The sequence below is a fragment of the Sinocyclocheilus anshuiensis genome, unplaced genomic scaffold, assembly GCF_001515605.1.
Source record: "Sinocyclocheilus anshuiensis isolate Anshui unplaced genomic scaffold, SAMN03320099.WGS_v1.1 scaffold615, whole genome shotgun sequence".
Lineage (NCBI taxonomy): Eukaryota > Metazoa > Chordata > Actinopteri > Cypriniformes > Cyprinidae > Sinocyclocheilus > Sinocyclocheilus anshuiensis.
In genome coordinates, this window is record NW_015552647.1 from 1,041,798 (window position 1) to 1,061,931 (window position 20,134).

Genomic DNA, 20,134 nt, shown 5'->3' on the forward strand with positions numbered 1-20,134 from the left:
TCTTACTGACTCAGCATTAAAAAATATAACATAATAATATAATATAATATAATGTTACAATGTACAACACAATCCTAATGGAATCAAATTTTCATTCAAATTATCAGAGATTAAGTTTATCCAGCAGAATATTATTTTACTTGAAGCTCCTTAGTCCAATTTTTTTTCTGTATTTGTATCTTTTAGTGTGCTAATCTATCACTCATACCATCTTGGCACAGTTTCACTGATCAACTAATAACAGCACAATCATCACTAATTACAGATAACATACAGTACGTTCTCATTACTTTGACTGTGGACAAATCTCTAAAAGTTGCTTCTAAACAGAAAACCAACTACTTGACAATGTAATATGAAGTGAAGACCTTAAAAAGTCTGCTCATCTAGTCCCTGGTCTATGACATGAAGTCAAATAGATATTTGAAGAGCAGAAAAAATAGGGTAGCTTACAACTCCACCTTGTGGCTACTCAATTTGAAACTCAATGAGACATAAACAACCCATTTGCTAACTAGCACATTAAAAACCTTGAAATGTGATTGGTTTCAAATTAAACTTTACTCTATTTCAATACAACACCGTTATTCAGCAGTTAAGACACATTCTTAAAATACTGAGGACTAAAAAAAAAAACACCTCGTTAAATGTCTTCCAAGTAACCAAATTCGCTATACTAATATGATACGTGCACGCGGGATAAAAAAAAAAAACATTTTGCAATGTTTACGCCAACATAAACCAGACAGGACATACTCCATGCACTATTTAGTACTTTTACGTTTTCAAATTATATAGTAAGATTTAAATAAGGCAATGGCAAACAATATAAACATTATAACACAAAACTGCTACCTTCACGCCTGTTCTGACGCAGCACATGGACTGCTTCCTGCTCTCTCGACTGGCCATGTTTTACCGTAATGCCACATATAAGGAGGACTACAAACTCGCTTGGATTTTACACTCCATTTCCAATGGTGAAGATGATTAAATACATGGCAGTTAATGTAATTTTAAATATTAATATGCATTTTAAATAAATCAAATGCAATAAATCAGTGTACACATAGTTACTGCAGTCAAATCGGATTAAAGAAGTTAATAAAGAAGAAAAACATACGTTTGAAAAATTAAAATAAATAAACAAGTATATAATAAATACATAAAACATGTAATGTTTCAGAATTATTTTCTGGTTTGAACAATTCTTCCAGCAGATTATTATTATTTTTTTTATTCAGGAACTGATTAGAAGCATATACCAATAGCCACCATTATAGACAGAATATACAATAATGTAATATACAAAACAATATATAACATTATTATGTCAGACACTGTTAATATCCTCCTGGCAGCCAGACATGGAAATAAAATATAATAATATGAATGAATATAATATTAATATAATATAATAACGTGATATGATGAATATGAACAAATATAATGTTTCACATCCATATGGCCAAACATAATAATTAGGTAAAAAAAATAAAAAAATAATCTAAACACCAGGAAAGTATTCATATAATTTGTATTTTGGTAGAGTGCTTCCCCTACGGCAGCATTAAAGGGGTCATATGATGCTGCTAAAAAGAACATTATTTGGTGTATTTGGTGTAATGAAATGTGTTTATGCGGTTTAAAGTTAAAAAAACACATTATTTTCCACATACTGTACATTATTGTTTCTCCTCTATGCCCCGCCTTTTTGAAACGTCGATTTTTACAAAGCTCATCGGTCTGAAAAAGCGAGGTGTGCTGTGATTGGCCAGCTATCCAGTGCGTTGTGATTGGCCGAATACCTCAAGTAACTCTTCCGCATGTTTTTACTTTTTTTAAACGCATCCTCCAGACGTGCTTCCTGTCTCGCTGCTGCAAAACACACAAATGTGTCCCTGATCATCACGTACAGGGGGCCCGGAGGGTCTGTTTTGTCCCGAGGGCTCGAACAAATACAAAACTTTTGATCCCAATCTCTAATTTCTAGTTTTTCTATTTTATTATTAGCTAAGGTTGTATTATAAAAAGAATAGATCACCAACAAGTGAAGATTCCTTTGTGTACTTAAAGGGATAGTTCACCCCAGAATGAAAATTCTGTCATTAATTGCTCACCCTCATGACGTTCCAAACCCATAAGACCTTCGTTCATCTTCGGAACACAAATAAAGATATTTTTGATGAAATCCAAGAGCTTTCTGACACTGCAGAGACAGCAACGCAACTGCAATGTTCCCAGTCCCAGAAACGTAGTAAGGACATCGGTAAAACAGGCCATGTGACATCAGTGAATTTTAATTTTTTAACTTTAATTTTGCGAAGCTACGAGAATACTTTGCTCGAGAATACTGTGCGCAAACTAAACAAAAATAACATAATTTATTCAACAATTTTTCTCCGAGTTACCATCTTCCGCCATTATGAGAGTACCACGACGCATGTGCGCACTTTCCCCAGAACGTAATCAACGTAATCAGCATTGTTTACTTTCAGCATGCGCATGCTTTCTCCTGAATGTAAACAATGTTGATTGAAGTCATGTGATCATGGTGTACTGCATTTATTGCCTACGTTTAGCTTTTTACTTCTGGGGATTGTATTTAGGCTTAAATTCATGAAAGTTTTTTTCATTTTTTATTAACATAAGTTACATAACATGTAAGAATCATATGGAAACAATATCACAATGGTAAAATCTATTGGGTTTTTGTCGAGGGAACTGGGGTGATGTGATCTTCCAAGTTGGCCAACAAAAATACGTCATCACTGCACTGTTTTAATCGAAATAATATTGGCCATTATTGACTTTGATTGTGTAGACATTGTATGGGCATTTTTCTAAATATCTTATTTTATTCCATAGATCAAAGAAAGTCATACAGGTTTGTAATGAGTCTGACATGATGGTGAGTAAATGATGACAGATTTTTTTTTTAATACAACTAAGTAAAATTACGCTTAGGTAACAAACGTGCAGCTGTACGTTCATGTTTCTTTCGAACCCTTTCCCAAAAGAACCTGCTTTACTGGAAAGTTGGGTGCTCATAACACCTCTCTTGTGTTTTGCCAAAACCGCAAAACACCACTGCACACGTTCCTGCAGCACCTAGGAATAAGTGTCTACTAACTGTCAAATGAATAGTTCGCTCTGTCATCTGTAATGCAGCTATGACTGGAGGCAACTGCCGCGTGGCAGCTACATTATATGAAGCCATAAACATGTCACGGAGGAAGACTAAGAACCCTCCATTTGTGTGTGTCTTTCTCTAGCCTCTTTATCACTGTTTCTACATGGAACACAGATATCTCTCCATTGTCACTCGTGCCTCTCAATATGTTGATTCCTCCTCTGCGATCTTTATCTTCTAGCCTGGAGCACTCTTAACGTTTCACTTCAGGTTTTAAAGTCAGGGTGCCATGGAACAGCTGGCTCTGCCAGGACAGGCGTGCAGACATTCTCAAGAGGGGAAAAGTGCTAATAATTTGGACATAGTTTATGGAGTGCGCTGCATAGCTCTAGAAAAAGCACTGACTGAATTCCATGCACGCAGCCTTGCAGGCCTGGATTGAATCAGCCATCATATTCATTTCTAAATATGCTTTTTTGGATCTATCGTTGGTGATTTCCAGTGAAGTGTTGTAGCCTAAGATTTGTTAGCCTAAGATGAATTGAAATTATGCTGGATTGTGGGAAGTTTTGGTGGTTTGTGCATCGTGCACATTACAGATCTGCTTTATGCCAGCTTATTCTAATTTTCTGTTCATGCCATGCTGTCCAGTGGGACAGATAATTGGATGAAAAACATTTGCTTGCTTCACAAAACATTAAAGCAATTACAGTTGTGAAGTTACTTTTTTATTATTACATTTTTCAAAAAACAAAAGTAAGCAGTGCACAAACAATGAATACTGTCAGCACTGCTTATGAATATTGCAAGTATCTATGACAGTAATATCAAAATTACTTTTGTTGATGTTGCATAATTAGGCTAATTGTGCAGTCAATTTATCCAAGAATTAAAGCCATTCTTGCATAAATTGTTGCACTAAATTGAATGCATCCAAACATAAAAAAGGATTTTATGAATTATTTGATCACAGATTTGTTCTTCTTGTATAAATGATGCTAAATAATCAGAACTTAAGGGAAGAGATATATTTATAGTTCACAATGAAGTTCCACCATGTACACAATAGAAATTTACCGTTTCATTTTCATTAATTTTTGGGTTGCTTTTAAGTTGATTTCATATTGCTAGTCTGTTTCTCTTGTCTATGATCAATTGTATTGCTCAACAAGGAATCATCGGTATCAGCTTTAAAACTGGTTTTAGGAACTTCTGCTCAATAAGGAGTGCAATATTTAATCGCCTTCTCAGAGTCTAAATGTTTCCAGATGTGTCCACTCAGACTGCAAGAATTTTTATAAGCTCAGAGTCTGTGAACATTTCATGTTGATTAAAAATGGAGTGTTGGTCGTATCATATGCTTCATGCCTTTTGATCAAAGTGTAAATGCCACTCAGTGTTGGACAAATGATTGAAAAAATGAAAAGAATAAATGGTTTGATATTCAATCAGACCATTGATGCAATTCCTGTTGCCTAATTTGCAGTTCTGTAAACAAGGGAAGCTTTTTCCACAGAAAAAGGAGAATAATACAATTCTAAAGTCTTTTGTGATACTAGTCAGAAAAATCAGAAAATGAACTTTCAGGTGAAAATATCCCTTCTTCCCTTTTGTCAAAAGCCCAAGGTGTTTCCATGTTTTTCCTATTCTTTATTTCACTTCATATCAAGGTCTGTGGTTCACTTGAAATAAGAGCAAGAGTGTTTGCACGTCCTTGGCTTAATGGAAGCTCTTTGATGTCTGAAAGGCTGCGCGCTTTTCTTGCGGTATGAATTTGTTTCCTCCACCAAAGCTTCGGATAAATGGAGGACTTTTTTCCCAGAGGTCGTCTCTTGGGTAGAGCTTAGAGGGTTAGAGAGCTTACTTCCCTGGAGTGATGGAGACTCAACATGAATCACAAAAGCAAACATCACCCCAATAACAATTATGTTTTGGTGACTCAAGTCAAGGAAATGTGTATTCAAGTGAAACACTGGGTCATGACGAACAAGAGTGCTACTCATCTACATGTTTAATATCTCCTGTTGTCTTCACAGTATTAATTTCTTTGAGAAATAAAGACGCAATGGTTCTACAGGTGACATCTTTCATTAATTTTAATTACATTTAATATAAATAATTAGATATTTAATTTTTATTAAATTAAGTTTGCCCTTGTGTGCTCCCATCAAGTTACTTGCAAGCTGGCCTGACTCTGACTCCGAAATTGTTTATCCTTTAATCATTTAAATGAGGTTCTCAATGTGCCAGAGGAACCGTGTGCAGCATAAGGAATATTTCACCAGTGTGTTGTCTCATGGTTTGACCTAGCTGATTTGTACCAGATGTTTTTGTTGTTGAAGTCACAGTTTGGATGAGTTTTGATGGATTTAGTTTTTTTTTTTTATTTTTTTTTTTTACTTCTAGGCAGAAAAGTGAGGTGGGGCGGCCTGGGTCAAAGGTCACACAAGCAGAGGATGTCATGCACCTGGCAGTGGTGGCTTGTGGGAACCGTCTAGATGAAACGCTCAACATGGTGAAATCAGCACTGCTCTTCAGCATAAAGAAGATCAAATTTCACATCTTTGCAGAGGAGAACCTGGCCGAACAATTTGAAAAAGGGGTGAGAGCGTGTCCCATGATTCTTTCATCTTTTCTGTGGCTACCAGAGGTTTTTGATGTTGATGGTAATGTCTAGCAGACTGGTGACCTAAATTGTTTTTTTTTTGAGTATCTATACTTATCTAAGGGGCCGTTTACACGACAAAGTTTTCAGATAAAAACGGGAAACTTTTTATGCGTTTTGCCTGTTCGTTTACACGACAATGGCGTTTTGGGGACTGAAAACGCATATTTTTGAAAACAGGTTTCAAAGTGCAAGTTTTTGAAAACGCCACCATTATCGTTTCCGTGTAAACACCCAATATGGGAATCTTTGAAAACAGTGACATTATGTGCTTGTGTAGTACGTGTTAGTTTTTTTAAATTTTTTTTGTAGTACATGTTAGGTTTGTAGACATGCACAGTACGTGTCGATTTTAAAGGCAAGCGCGAACAAACATACACAACAATGGCGGAGTACATGGTACTGTTGTAAACTTTTTAAAAACGCAAGGGAAAAACTTTTCCGTTTTTGACTACATCGTTGTCGTGTAAACATAGCCTAAGGGATATCTTTATTCTCAGAAAAGCAGTGCAATGGGTAACTGAATTTTAGTTCCTACTGAAAAGAACATCTTGCTGGCTCTCCAGCTATTTAATCTCTGCAGTGGGCTATATTTTACCTCAGACAAAGCTTCATCCCCTAACTATGCAGCTCTCTTGGACCGAAAAAATCTGGCACAGATTTCAGGCATAATTTTGTGGATGATTGCTTCACTCTTTTCCTTTAAAGTCTAGATGTAATATTCCAGTATAACTAATAGGGTTGTAAATATTTGCTTTGATAACGATTCAGTTTGATTACTTTTTTTCCAGTTTATTTATTATATTGGTACACAGTTTTTTTCAGTGCTTTGCTAAGGCAAACTCACAATTATTATCACTTATATTTGGGGTTATGGACCTTTTGCAAACCTCCAATAACAGCCAAATCACCATTGTTCTTGTTCAGGTGATACTTTTATTTAGTATACAATATTTAGGATACTTAGTATACAATTTGTACCCAAGGTTTCTTATTGTATTTAAACAGGCCTTTGACAAAAACCTTGACTGTCAATTTTATTGTACTAGTGGTTTGAGGTAACCCTTAGACAATGTCAGGCTAACCCTGAAAACCAGTCTGGTAAGAAAGGTAATGTGAGAAACCTCTGTGCATAAATCTATCAATCTCTTGCTCTTAACACATTATTTGGTTTCTAGTAGAGTGGTATTTCTTAACAGTTCTAATCGTTTGCAGTGTTTCTCTCCACAGAGGGACTGTTATTGAAAATAGCAGTAAATTTTTTTTTTGCTTAGACAGCCAATGCTTTTTGAGAAGTGCCCTCTGGCCTAGAACTGATCTTGATCTAGTCCTGCACCGTATTGCTGCAGATAAAGAAACTGAAGGCTTTGAAGAGCTATAGAGAAGAAATGCAATGTCATGTTTGTTATTCAGAAGATTTCCTCAATATTTTTCTGCAACCTTTTCAGCAGTAGTTATTTGGCTGTCTGCAGGATATTATAAACCGGTAGTTCTTAACTGGTGGGTTATGACCCAAAAATGGATTGCAGGTCTGTTCTGATGGGGTCGTGGACAGCTGGAAAAAATAATGCTAAATGAGAATAATAAAATGCAACCAACTGTATAATCATGGATGGTTAGGATCGGAAAAATAAGATGATTTTTAACATTCATAAGAACAGGAAAACATGCTTTAAATGTGTTTTTTTGTTGACATGCATCTAAACAAATTTACAGTTAAATATAAATTTAATTAAAATTAAATTTACAATAAAATACTGTCAAGTTTACAGTCAATTGGTATTATGGCTAATAATAATAATGTATTATTTGTATTAATTGTTGCTATTTGTTTACCCAGTGTTTGTTCCGTGTGTTAAACTGTTTAATGCCTTTTGAAAACATTTTCTGATACTGAATAAGTTTGCTTATTGCTTGACTTTTGCCGTTTTTGGTGATATTAATACAAACCTTTTATTTTTTATTTTTTTTGGCATTGTGTACAACAGGGGTGTTCAATCCTGGTTCTGGAGGGCCAACATCCTGCAAAGCTTAGCTCCAACTTCCCTACCTCGAATATTGTAGTAATCCTGAAAACCTTGATTACTTTGGTTCAGGTGTGTTTAATTGAAGTCGGAGCTAAACTATGCAGCACATTGGCCATCCACGATCAGGATTGGACGCCCAATCCCTACAATAAGCTGTTTTAGTACTGTATTGGATTGTCTCTTAATGCCCAATGTAAAGTCTAGGTTGTGAAGTAAAGCCTGCATGAACCAGAGGTGGTTTATTCTTTACCTAGATATAATAAATGAAAAATAGCTAAATTTGCTATTTTTGTGCAATTTGTTTAAGTTAGCAAAAAAAAAAACATAAAATTACACACGTCATCATGTCATGTCTAACAATATGGGTAGGCATCTTTGGGACTCACCCATGCAACAAAATGGCATTTTATAAATCACAGTTCTTACAAATATTACAAAATGTTGCTTTTTTTGAAGAATTGGTATAGGTTTCCTCACAAACTTCTCTTCGCTGTCACCTGAAAGCAATAGATGTGCGGTTTACTGAGGAATGACAGCCATGACATTGACTGATTCTTTCAATTTCCTCTCACAGTTCAGTCAGTGGCCTCAGACGGTGTCCTCCAGGTTTCACTACAGCATATATCCAATCACCTTCTCTGTGGGGAATGCAGACGAATGGAAGAAACTCTTCAAGCCATGTGCTGCCCAGAGGCTGTTTCTTCCCGTAGGTTCCTGCCGCTGCTTAATATTCTCTCTTCATTTATTTGTGTTTTCCACCTCACCACACCGACTGTAACCAAGTATTTCCTCTGATATCAGGTTATCCTGAAGGACGTGGACTCACTGTTGTACGTGGACACAGATGTTCTCTTTCTCCGGCCCATGGATGACATCTGGAAGTTTCTGAAGGCTTTCAATAGCACTCAGCTAGCTGCCATGGCTCCAGAGCACGAGATCCCTAAGATCGGCTGGTATAGCCGCTTCGCAAGACACCCCTTTTATGGAGTCACAGGGGTCAATTCAGGGGTCATGCTAATGAACCTCACACGGATTCGAAGCACTCTGTTCAGGGTGAGGAACAATAGAATTGACTTGACATTTTTGCAATTTCATATGCCCAAACTTATATATATAACCAATATGTTGCTGTTTAGCTCTGCTTTTGATGAAATTTCAGAGGTCCAAAATCCTAATCCACATTTTCAAACACTAGTTCAAAAACTAGAGATGCATGAAATATCAGTACAAGTTTTCAGCTAATATTAGAGATATTTTTTAATTTATCAATATCAGCCAATATTTACACTTAAAGTTAATTTTTAAAAATACTAATAATTAATAACACTGAGAAATGTAATCTTTATCAAATTTTTAAAGGGGTCATATGATGCGATTTCAAGTTTTCCTTTGTCTTTGGAGTATTACAAGCTGTTTGTACATATATAAGATCTGTAAAGTTGCAAAGACTAAAGTCCCAAACCCAAAGAGATATTCTTTGCAAAAGTTAAGACTCGTCCACGCCTTCCTAAAACGCCTCACTTAAACACGCCCCCACATATCTACGTCACTGTGTTGGACAATTTGCATAACACTGCCCCAAACTTTTATTCGTGCTGTAGTATTGTTGCCGCCGCTGCCATGTCGTTGAGACCATAGATATGTATGGTTGAGACGCTGTGTGTAACATTTCCGTCACGCGCTTGAGGTGTTCGGCCAATCACAATGCACTGGATAGCTGGCCAATCAGAGCACACCGCGTTTTTTAGAACGATGAGCTTTGTAAAAATCGACGCAACTTTTCAGAAAGGCGGGGCAGAGAGAAGCAACAATAATGTATGTGGAAAATAATGTGTTTTTTTAACCTTAAACTGCATAAACACATTGCATTACACCAAATACAGAAAATAATGTTATTTTTAGCATTGTCATATGACCGCTTAAAAATAAATATCTATTTTTATACTATACCTCATGTTGTTGTTCTAGCAATTATAGTTTTTGTGCTTTATTTTTAATTCATTTAGACATAATAAAAATGTGAATGTCTTCCATTTATTGGTTTTATAACTTAAATAATTTTCATCAGTATTAGCTAGAATTTTAATATGGATGCATCCCTTTTACATAATTTTTTTTTTTACAAACATAAAGTACTTTTTATGTTTGTGAATATTTTAGATTTTACATATTTTTGCTTTACTATATTTTTTGTGCTTGATTATTACTAGATATTACACTTGCCAGTGTTTTCCTTGTGTGGTTTATATCTCTTGGTAGTGGGCTGAGGCTTTGTCGTTCACATGTCTTCTGAGGTTTCTTTGTGCATTTAAACCCTTTTAACCTCAGGCTGTTTTTAGTAGGCAGTGATGGAAGTCTACTGATTGCCATCCGTCGAGAGCGAGTGGGTGACAGCAGTCTGGATTAGCATATTTCTGTAACTCAGCTAGAAGTGTAATTTCCAACCCAAGCACATTTTCAAGGCTGTCTGAGGGGACAAAAAGGAAATTTCTTCTGGAAAAAAACCCCTCAATTTCCATATCAACAGCTGTCTGAAAAGTGGCTGCCAGACTCACTGTTGAGGAAAATAACCTGCCACTATTGATTTTACAGAACAGCATGATCGCCAGCGGTCTGTCATGGGAAAATCTGCTTCACCCTCTCTATCAGAAATACAAGAACCACATCACATGGGGAGACCAAGACCTACTCAACATCATCTTCCACTACAATCCAGGTATAAGACATGCTTGATTATGATGTGCAATTTGACAACACTAGCAAAAAAGAACTATGGTAATGCAGTGGGTTTTTTGGACACGTACCATGGTATTTTTTTTTTTTAAGTACCATGGAGTATGCTGTAAATGCAATGGTATATATCAAAATACCTCGGTTTTAGTGTGTTTTCTGGACATATACTATTAATACCATGTTTTTGGAAATGTGCCACAGTAATACCATGATATTCTTTAAAATACCTTGAAATATCTTGCAAATACATAAGTATATATCAAAATACCTTGGGTTTAGCATGTTTTTTTGGAAATGTTCCATGGTATTTTTTGAAACACTGTATCCTGTAAATACAAATAGGTATATTGCATAATACATCATAATACATGTACTATATTAATACCATTCAAAATACTTTGGCTTTGTACATGTACCATGACAATGCTATGATCAAAAGGACTTTGTACATTCTGTGGTCAATATCAAAATACGCACTATTATCATGTTCTTGCACATGTAACATGGTGGTTATATGAAAGTATCGGTACCACTGATACCATTACTGAACCTTAAAAATGTAAGAAACCAATTCTTACCCAAAAGTAAGAGAAGTTTTTGAGTGCATCTTTGAAACTGCCATAGAAACCTGTCTACTTTCTTTAATTTTGTTGTTTTGCACTCTAGAGTGTTATAGCACTAGTTTAATTATGTTTTTTGCTGGAGGCTTAAATCCAATTTGAAAAGCTGTTTTACTTATTTTACTTGTGAAGCCCTGCAGCTTTTTATCATGAACATCTTAACTAAACTTTCCAACTGTGATTGCTATTTCTAGTGCAGAGCCAGGTTCTATGCGTTTCTTTTCTCAGAAAATCAAAAAGACCTGATATGTCACAGGAAAAGTTTTTCTTTTTCTTTCAGCACTCTCTTTCCTCGCCCTCCTAAAAGTTGCTGTTTTATCTGGTTTTTATAGAGATAAGGCCCTTTTGTGTCGGTAAATACTTCTGTTGACTGGAACAGGTGTGACAGATACTGGCAGGTACAGTTATTAAGGTCTCTGAATTGGTGAGACACTTGGCAAGCATAGTGTTTGTTTGACAGCTCTAATGGAACGGGTCCAAAAGACTAGACCAACCACAAACAAAAATGAAGACACTTAGAGCATGTGTTGCATGGGTATGTTATTTGCAGTTTGGATAAAATGTTGAATATTTGTCTTTGTGTCTGCAGAGTGTCTGTACATATTCCCATGCCAGTGGAACTACAGGCCAGATCACTGCATGTATGGAAGCAACTGCAAGGCTGCAGAGGAGGAGGGGGTGTCTATACTTCATGGTAACCGTGGTGTGTACCATGACGAGAAGCAGCCCACCTTCAGAGTGGTGTATGATGCCATACGTGAGGTGAGCTGCCACTGTCTCTTCAGGAGACAATTGTATGATAAAAGTAATAGAATGGCTGTTAGACTGATAATAATATGTTGCCAAATTTACACTGTGAAGGTGACACAGAAGCGCTTCTGAAGTGGCATTTAGGTGGTTTTACCCAGACTGTTTAAAGGGTTAGTTCACCCAAAAATGATAATTAGGCTGTGTTTTACTCACCCTCAAGTCATCCTAGGTGTATTTCAGATGAATCCAGTCAGAGTTATATAAAAAATTGTCCTAGCTATTCCAAGCTCTATCATTGCAGTCATCGGGTGTTGCAGTGCTTCAGTCCAAAAGAAGTGAAATAAAAAGCCGATACTGCTTATCGATTCGGTACTTTAACGGTATTCTTATCGGTAGCAATAATAAATGTATGTGTGTTTTATTCATTTTTCCAGTACCGATAGCAGAACCGTTAACGTCAGAGCTTATCGATACTCCGGTCTTTCATAATTTAGCCCCGGGACCGATTAATACCGGGTTTCGGGACCCATCCCTACACATGGTTCCGGGGGTGAACAAAGTCCTCCTGTAGCGAATCGATGCGTTTTTGTAAGAAAAATAACCATATTTAAAACGCCTCCTGTTAACAAACGTTGGTTTTCACAAGACTCACCAGCACATGCGCAACGCTGAACTCATACGTCATCCGCCCGGAGCTGCTTCCGTGTACAACTGTTGGCGCACCTGCTCAAAATTCAGTGTAAAGGCGCAATTCTACATAAATGCCTGATTAAATTAAGCCTGCTCTGACCCGCCCCAGACCCTAGTATCAAAGTATACAGTTATAATTGCTGCATAGAGGTGGCATAAATGCATTTCCACAGCAATTATAACTGTATACTTTGATACTAGGGTCTGGGGCGGGTCAGAGCAGGCTTAATTTAATCAGGCATTTATGTAGAATTGCGCCTTTACACTGAATTTTGAGCAGGCACAGAGCAGCCTTAACTCTGCTGTATAAAGACACCTTATGTTATGCATACTACTGTAGCATTAAAAATGTGGCTCAGTGGCAAGTTGTTGTTTTTTCCAAATGTTGTTGATTTGATGCTCAAGAAATGTTTCTTATTATCCATGTTGACAACATAATATTTTAATATATTTTAAAATATAATTTATTCCTGTGAAGCAAAGCTGTATTTTCAGCATCATTACTTCAGTCTTCAGTGTCACATGATCCTTCAGAAATCATTCTAATATGCTGATTTATAATCAGTGTTGGAAACTGTTGTGCTGCTTAATATTTTTTGGGACCTGTGGTACTTTTTTTCAGGATTTTTTGATAAATAAAAAGTATAAAAAAACAGCATTTATTCAGAATAGAAATTTTCTGTTGTAATATACTAGGGATGCACCGATACCGATACTGGTATCGGGCCCGATACTGAGCTCCTGTACTCGTACTCATTAAAATGCCCCTATACCACACATCATGCGATAAGGATGTCTACGAAGTATATGTATGCAATGAATATAATGTTAAAATTCAGTATTAACGCCTGTATAGCTGACGTGTGAGTGGGTTGAGCGCACGGCGGCGCACATGCGCAAGCTTGTCGAGTTAATATCTCTTTCTCACAGACATCACTGGAAAGTTTGTAGTTTGGTCGGATATGTCAAAAACAAGTAAGTAAAACAATGCACAAGTTACTTAACGGTAGAGAGAGAGAGAGAGAGCGCGTGATGTTCACTCACTTAGCACATGCATCATTTGGATTAAAACTCGTATTTTGCTTGCTTGAGTGTTTCTGCATTATACGAGTGGCTTTGGAATATAAATGGCAGCACGTTTCAGATGAAAAAAAAAACGCGACTTCTATCTCTGAAAATATCACAGTTAGGAGATTTATAACGAGTGGTTCCCTGCAGTATTACAACAAAGCGCGTGATTACAGTACTAAGCCGCTGCAATGGAGCATGTAGCGTCTGGACCAATCAAACACACAATATATATTTTGTTAGCTATATTTAAAAAATACTCTGTAACACCCCTCAGTTAACAAGCCATATGAGGACCTATGGACCCTTCCCCCGAAATGCGTAACACCCTAGGAAAGCCGAACAGGCCCCTGGTCCCCATGGCAACTAATGCTGATACCACTGGTTTTATGACCCAGAGGAATGTGAGCAGAGAGAAAATCACTGCATGTTCCATAGCAAGAGGCACAATGCACAGTAGAAATGGACTTTTCTACTAATTAATTCATAGGAAAACCTTTCTTAAGAAAAGTTGAAGGTGTCTGAATAAATTTTGGTTTGACTGTATCTATTTGATAAATGAAGTTAACCAACTAACATTATACATACTATTTTTGTTTCTGTACCCAATATTTAAAAAATTTACAAATGCAATAAAAATATTGTTATCGGTACTCGGTATCAGCAAGTACAAAAAAATAAAAGTATCGGTATCAGGCGAGTACTGGAAAAAGTGGTACCGTGCATCCCTACAATATACACTACTATTGAAAAGTTTGGGGTCAGTAAATTTTTTCTTTTTGTTTTTTTAAAGAAATGAATACTTTTATTCAGCAAGGATGTGCTAAATGGATAAAAGGTGATAGTAAAGACTTATATTGTTAGAACAGAAATTCAATTTTGAATAAATGCTGTTCTTTTTAACTTTTTATTCATCAAAGAATCAAAGAAAATATATCACAGGTTCCAACAAATATTTAAGCAGCACAACAGTTTCAACACTGATAATAAATCAGCATATTATAATGATTTCTGAAGGATCATGTGACACTGAAGACTGGAGTAATGGCTGATGAAAATTCAGCGCTGCGTCACAGAAATAAATTCTATTTTAAAGTATATTAAAATAAGAAACCAAAATTAGAAATTGTAATGATATTTCACAATATTACTGTTTTTTTCTGTATTTTTGATCAAATAAATACAGCCTTTAACTCCATTAAAAACATTAAAAATCTTACTGATCCCAAACTTTTGAACAGCACACACACATTCATATAATAACCTGGAAACAAAACACCCCCATAGCACCACACTAAAAACATGCCCTGGCACACAATCACTATTTTTCATAGAATGTAAAAGCCAAGTTGTTTGACTTTAAGATTTTAAGCTTAAGAAATGTAATCCATTTGTCTTCGCATTGCCAGTCCACTTTCTAATTTTCAGTGCTAACAAAGCAAATCCTGAGGGTGTTGAACCATATGAGAATAAATAGAAGTGTTGCATTGTATATTCAGAGTGCAGTCTCCTTGAAGGCTAATAGCAGGAAAGTGTCTATCAAGAGGACGCCTTTTGTATGGTCGAGTCACATGGGCCCCTCTGCTGTTCAGAATTCAGTCAGATATGAAATGTGGACCTTGTTCATTGTGCCTCAACAAACAAACCAAAGCAGTTCCTTGAACACATTGAAATGTAATGTATTTCATCTTCTCTTTCAGTATCCTTTTGAGGAGAACTTGTTCCAGTCTTTATTTTACCCTCTTCAGACTAAGTTCCTAGACACAGTTAACACCCTTTGTGGAAGGATACCACAAGTGTTCCTCAGACAGATCGAGAAGACCATGAGGGCTGTTTATGAGAAAAAAGTGGTGCGCCGTGTCCGACTGCCACGCGAGTAATGAGCCTCGACTGCATTTCAGTATCACAAGGAAGAATCTGCCTGCTGCTTGGATCAGAGTGATCTTTTTCATCGAAGACGAGCAATGCCAGAGGCAAGCTACATTTGGTCCATTAGGCACAGTGTGAGCTTCATGAGCCAGAGGAGTTGAAGATTCAAGCTGGAACAATTTCTTTTGAGCAGACGTTTTGGTCTGCTGGATGGAAACAGCAATGCAGAATGAATGCAACTCTAGCGAAACCATCAAAACTCTTGAGAGAGAGTAGTGAGAAAACGCATTGAGTGTCTCCAACTGTGGGTAACCAACCACTTGAATGTTCCTGAAAGAACATGAGAGACTCGTTGGCAAAGCTGTTTTTAGCCAATCCAAAAATATGGATTCAGAGCTGTTTATTTTACAACTGTGTTGTACCATTTTTCAGCATCTAGTTCATTATGTCTAGTATTACGTAATTGGAGCATTTGTGTCTCACTTTATCTAATTCTTGTATTTAAGTGGCTGCACCAATTTGTGCATTCTGCTGCTTAATAGCATGAGATAAGGCCTTGTTTTCAAGCCACAAAAATGAATGTAGCAAGCAGAAACAACCAAAGAGAACTAGCCTGTAGAGCTCAGTAAGATGTACATTCAGTTTAAGTACAGCCCTAATGGTGGATGTTCACACTGTTTACATTGAAGATGACTTGTCAGTAAGACTAGAAAGGGGCCTAATGTTGTGATTGGGATTTGAATTTTAATATATATATATATATATATATATATATATATAGAGACCTCTGATGCACTACAATGTCTGAACTGTCCTGAGCGCGTAATGAGCGCGTCCTCGACAGCCGGCGCGTGATGCGTCGTCTTCTTCTTGCTTTACGGCGGATCGCAGACTTATAAGTGCAATACCGCCACCTATCTCTCAAATGGACCATTGACACTCCTAATTGAGATTGTCGATAGAGATGAAGAAGACGCGTTACGCGCCGGCTGTCGAGGACGCGCTCAGGACAGTTCAGTCAGTTCAGACATTGCAGTGCATCAGAGGTAAAAAACAATATAAATACTGATCAGTTTCTTGCACAGACCGATCGTTTCGTGTCTTTACACATCAATGTATCGTCACGAACCACAGGGTTTAATTTGGTTTTGTTTGTGTATGTTTTTTTTTACTTCTCAAAGCCGTGATTCCCATTCACTTCCATTATAAGACTGACAGACTGCAACGGTTTGAGTTAAAAATCGTTGTTTGTGTTCTACTGAAGAAACAAAGTCACCTACATCTTGGATGCCCTGGAGGTAAGCAGATAAACATCAAATTTTCATTTTTGGGTGAACTATCCCTTTAAATCTGTTGTTCTGTATATTGATACGACAAGCCTATTCTGATGGACATAATGAATTTGATGTTGAATTTGTGGTGGAATGTTTTTTTTTAAGGTAATCTGCAACAGTTTGTGGGAGCTACGCAAAAGGTCCAAGTATTAAAGTATTTTTAACAATATTCAGTCCAGTCATGTTCAAAGAAAACATTTTGTTGTTTTACCCTGTGTTTGTTAGGAGTTTGATTTTCTGCCATAGTGGGATTGATCTAATGTGATCATTTAAAATGAATCATATGTGCCGATTAGAATGGTTTGTACATCATAACAGTACTATATACATAAAAACAAAACTATAATAAAACCAGAAAACCATACTCAGATGTACAGTTTACACTTAAGTGCACTTTGTAATAAATGCTGAATTTGGAGAAAATACAAATAAAGATAAGGGGAAAAAATGGCTAAATTAGTTTAACAAAACAAACTCTCTGCACCCAATATGATCAGTTTACCCATTTCTTTAAAAAAAATCTGAAATCATTTTAATTGTGTAACCACAGCCTGCTAATTTGTTGACTGCTTCTGTGTGAAAGTATGAACGTCATGTAGAAAGCAAGAGTGTGATTTGATATGTTCATTAGCACAATGTGCTTAATTATATGTGTGACCAGTTTCCAGCCTCCTGTCACTGGTCTCGGATCAGTGATGACATTTCCTTAACTGGAAACTCAGGAGACTCTTCTACATCTCATGTTATCTCTGTGTGAAGAGATGCACCAGCGATGTTCATTGTATCCAGTGTGCTTTTCTGTCTTTCTGAATGTCTTACATTGTATGTATTATTGTCCTTTTTATACAAAAGTGTGTGTCAGAAATGTAATAAATAAATATGCATTTAATATTGATTTAGCTTCGTCTCACAATTATTTTTGCGTTATCAATCTATTATAAAAAATATATTTTAATACAGTGCTATGTTATACAACTTCTTGTTCAGACAGTATATGCTCAGGCAACTCTTCATAATTAGTTTCATTAAGAACGTTTTAATACTCTAAATGATAAACATTGTAATTAACATTATAATATATTCGATGGTTTGGTATTTTGGTTTGGTTACTACAGTAAATTTTGTAGGGGGATAAAACAACAGGCCAGACATTTTACAATAAGTAACTTAGGTTCAAACTGAGGACGAGATGAGTCATATTTGCTTTTAAATAAACATGAAGATGAGCGTTCAATTATAAATAGGCTAATAGTTCCAGTCAGACTGAACACGAAATTCAGGCCGTGTTTCAAAACCTTTTGAACCTACCTTGACGCCGCATAAAGTTTGTTCGAAACGTGCCTGTTGTGCTCAAAAATGTTGTCTACATAGGCAGCTCACTAGGTTTTGCGGAACATTTCCAAAACTCTTTACGCCTACAAAGTCCCAAAAATGATGTCTAGCTAGGTAAGGTAAGCAGCTCAAGATTTTGAGACGCAGCCATGCTATTGCGCAACAGTCAGCGCTCCCGAAGAGCGGCCGGCAGTGACGTAGCAGACGTCGCCATATTGAAATGTTTCTCCTCTCCTCTGCTTCACTGAGCTCAACAGCAGCCATCAGCTCTCGCTTTCCAACTGGAGACAGACACAACAACACAGACATGGAGATTGACACTCTTCTGGAAGCTCTTAAAGGTGCCCGGTTGTGTGTGTTGAGGTGGCCTGCGTGCGTTTAGAGAGGAGTTATATGTGCTTATAAGCTGGCAGTGTGAGTTAGCTAATGTTAGCATGGCCTGTAGCTAAATGGCTTTTACTGTTTTTCGAGGTCTGTTGTGTGTTAAGAGCAAATGAACAGGTTTCTATTTCCCTATTTTATGACTTCTATTACTTTTTGGCCAAAATGACGGGTTAGTTAATTAATACGTTAATAAACAAGACTATTGTAGATAGAGATAACTAGTTAGTGGTTTGGGATGATCTAGAGTTGATTTGAGTATATTACACATGTGTATATTCAGTGTTAACTCTAAACTAATGAATAATTTAATAATAAAGTCCCATTTTCTTGATAAGTTTTCTTTATAACATGCTTTTTTTGTTTTTGTTTTTGTTTTTTAGCATTTACACCTTGGTAGAATTTGTACTCAGTTCTACTACTAACTTGAATATTATTATTACTACTGTTATTATTGTTGTTAATAATTTCTCATTCTTTATATACATACCCAGAGTGGTATAAATAGTTTTTGTGATTTAATGACAAAGCTCAGATTTATTGTACAGTACCTGTATTAATTCTTATGTAAGTGCGTTAGAAAATGCATTCATATTTTGTCGTATTTTTCATAAAAGTTCAGGGCTGGACTGGTTATAGTTTTCCATTAGTGGTCTGAGTAGGGGTCATAAAGTACCACAAGGTTGTGAATCTTGAGGATGACTAGTAACAAGATGTTTAGGATCATTATAGTTGTACTGCTTACTTTATTGACTCTTCTTGGAAAATAAAGATATGTTCTAATTTTATATGTTTTAACTTTAATAAAAGCATGCATATTATTCCAAGACCGATTATAGATGTTGTCTAAATAGTTGTAGAAAATAAAATGCTGATTTTGGAGCTTGAATATGACCTAAACCTAGGTGCACTGTAGTTGTTCTCATTTAAAATGTGAGATATAGTTAATTAAAAAATTCTTTTTTTTTTTTTTCATGAAAGCAGATGTAAGTCAGAACTAGATTGGACTAACTAGATTTCGAATTGAAGGTATTTTAAAGTTGGAAGTTGCTCGGATTGCATCCGGTACAGATGTTTATATGAAATCCATAATGCAATCTTTTTATTGTGTTTCTTGCAGATTTCGACAAGAAGGTGAAGAAAGAGTCGTCTCTGGTGTTGGATCAGTTTTTGTGCCATATTGCGAAAACTGGGGAAACCTTGTAAGTACCTTCAGATATCAGTGAGTGATCTAAGAGGGGCATTGAAACCCCCTTTACCTTAGTGACCTCTTTTTCAGTGGTTTGTTTAAAATCATAACTACTTTTCTAGGTAACACCACAAGGTGGTTTATTGCACTTCCACAGCACTTTTGGTTTTGTTCCAAAACTATGGAAGCATATAGGTAGCGAAATTCAATTTAAAATGCAATATGCAAAATGGCAATGCAATATGCAAAATGGCAATGCAATATTCAAAATGGCAATGTATTTCTGTATTTAAATTTACATTTTCCATTACCCATACGTGCAAAGTTTGTTGCAAAAGGAAAA

At 36.3% G+C, this 20,134-nt stretch overlaps 3 protein-coding genes across 4 annotated transcripts in view; 2 read left to right on the plus strand and 1 right to left on the minus strand.

Annotated features, from left to right (window-relative positions):
* The window catches only part of LOC107667015 (protein SHQ1 homolog), a 37,731-nt gene extending 36,801 nt beyond the window's left edge, over positions 1-930 (minus strand). The window contains exon 1 of the mRNA XM_016458589.1: positions 856-930. The gene's annotated coding sequence lies outside the window, so the exon portion shown is untranslated. The remainder of the gene's footprint in view (positions 1-855) is intronic.
* Positions 931-3,173: 2,243 nt separating this feature from the next.
* Positions 3,174-16,307, plus strand: LOC107666964 (glucoside xylosyltransferase 2-like). The gene is made up of 7 exons (XM_016458522.1): positions 3,174-3,259; positions 5,540-5,735; positions 8,400-8,531; positions 8,627-8,878; positions 10,418-10,541; positions 11,768-11,940; positions 15,387-16,307. The coding sequence occupies exons 1-7, from the start codon at positions 3,174-3,176 to the stop codon at positions 15,564-15,566; spliced, it is 1,143 nt and encodes a 380-aa protein (XP_016314008.1). The 3' UTR covers positions 15,567-16,307.
* A 2,036-nt stretch (positions 16,308-18,343) lies between these two features.
* LOC107667031 (serine/threonine-protein phosphatase 4 regulatory subunit 2-B-like) overlaps positions 18,344-20,134 on the plus strand; it is a 6,198-nt gene continuing 4,407 nt past the window's right edge. The window contains exons 1-2 of one of the 2 annotated variants that reach the window (XM_016458611.1): positions 18,344-18,562; positions 19,723-19,804. In XM_016458611.1, the coding sequence (XP_016314097.1) occupies positions 18,442-18,562; positions 19,723-19,804 (203 nt within the window). In that variant the 5' untranslated portion in view covers positions 18,344-18,441. The remainder of the gene's footprint in view (positions 18,563-19,722; positions 19,805-20,134) is intronic. The other variant, XM_016458610.1, reaches the window with a different exon arrangement.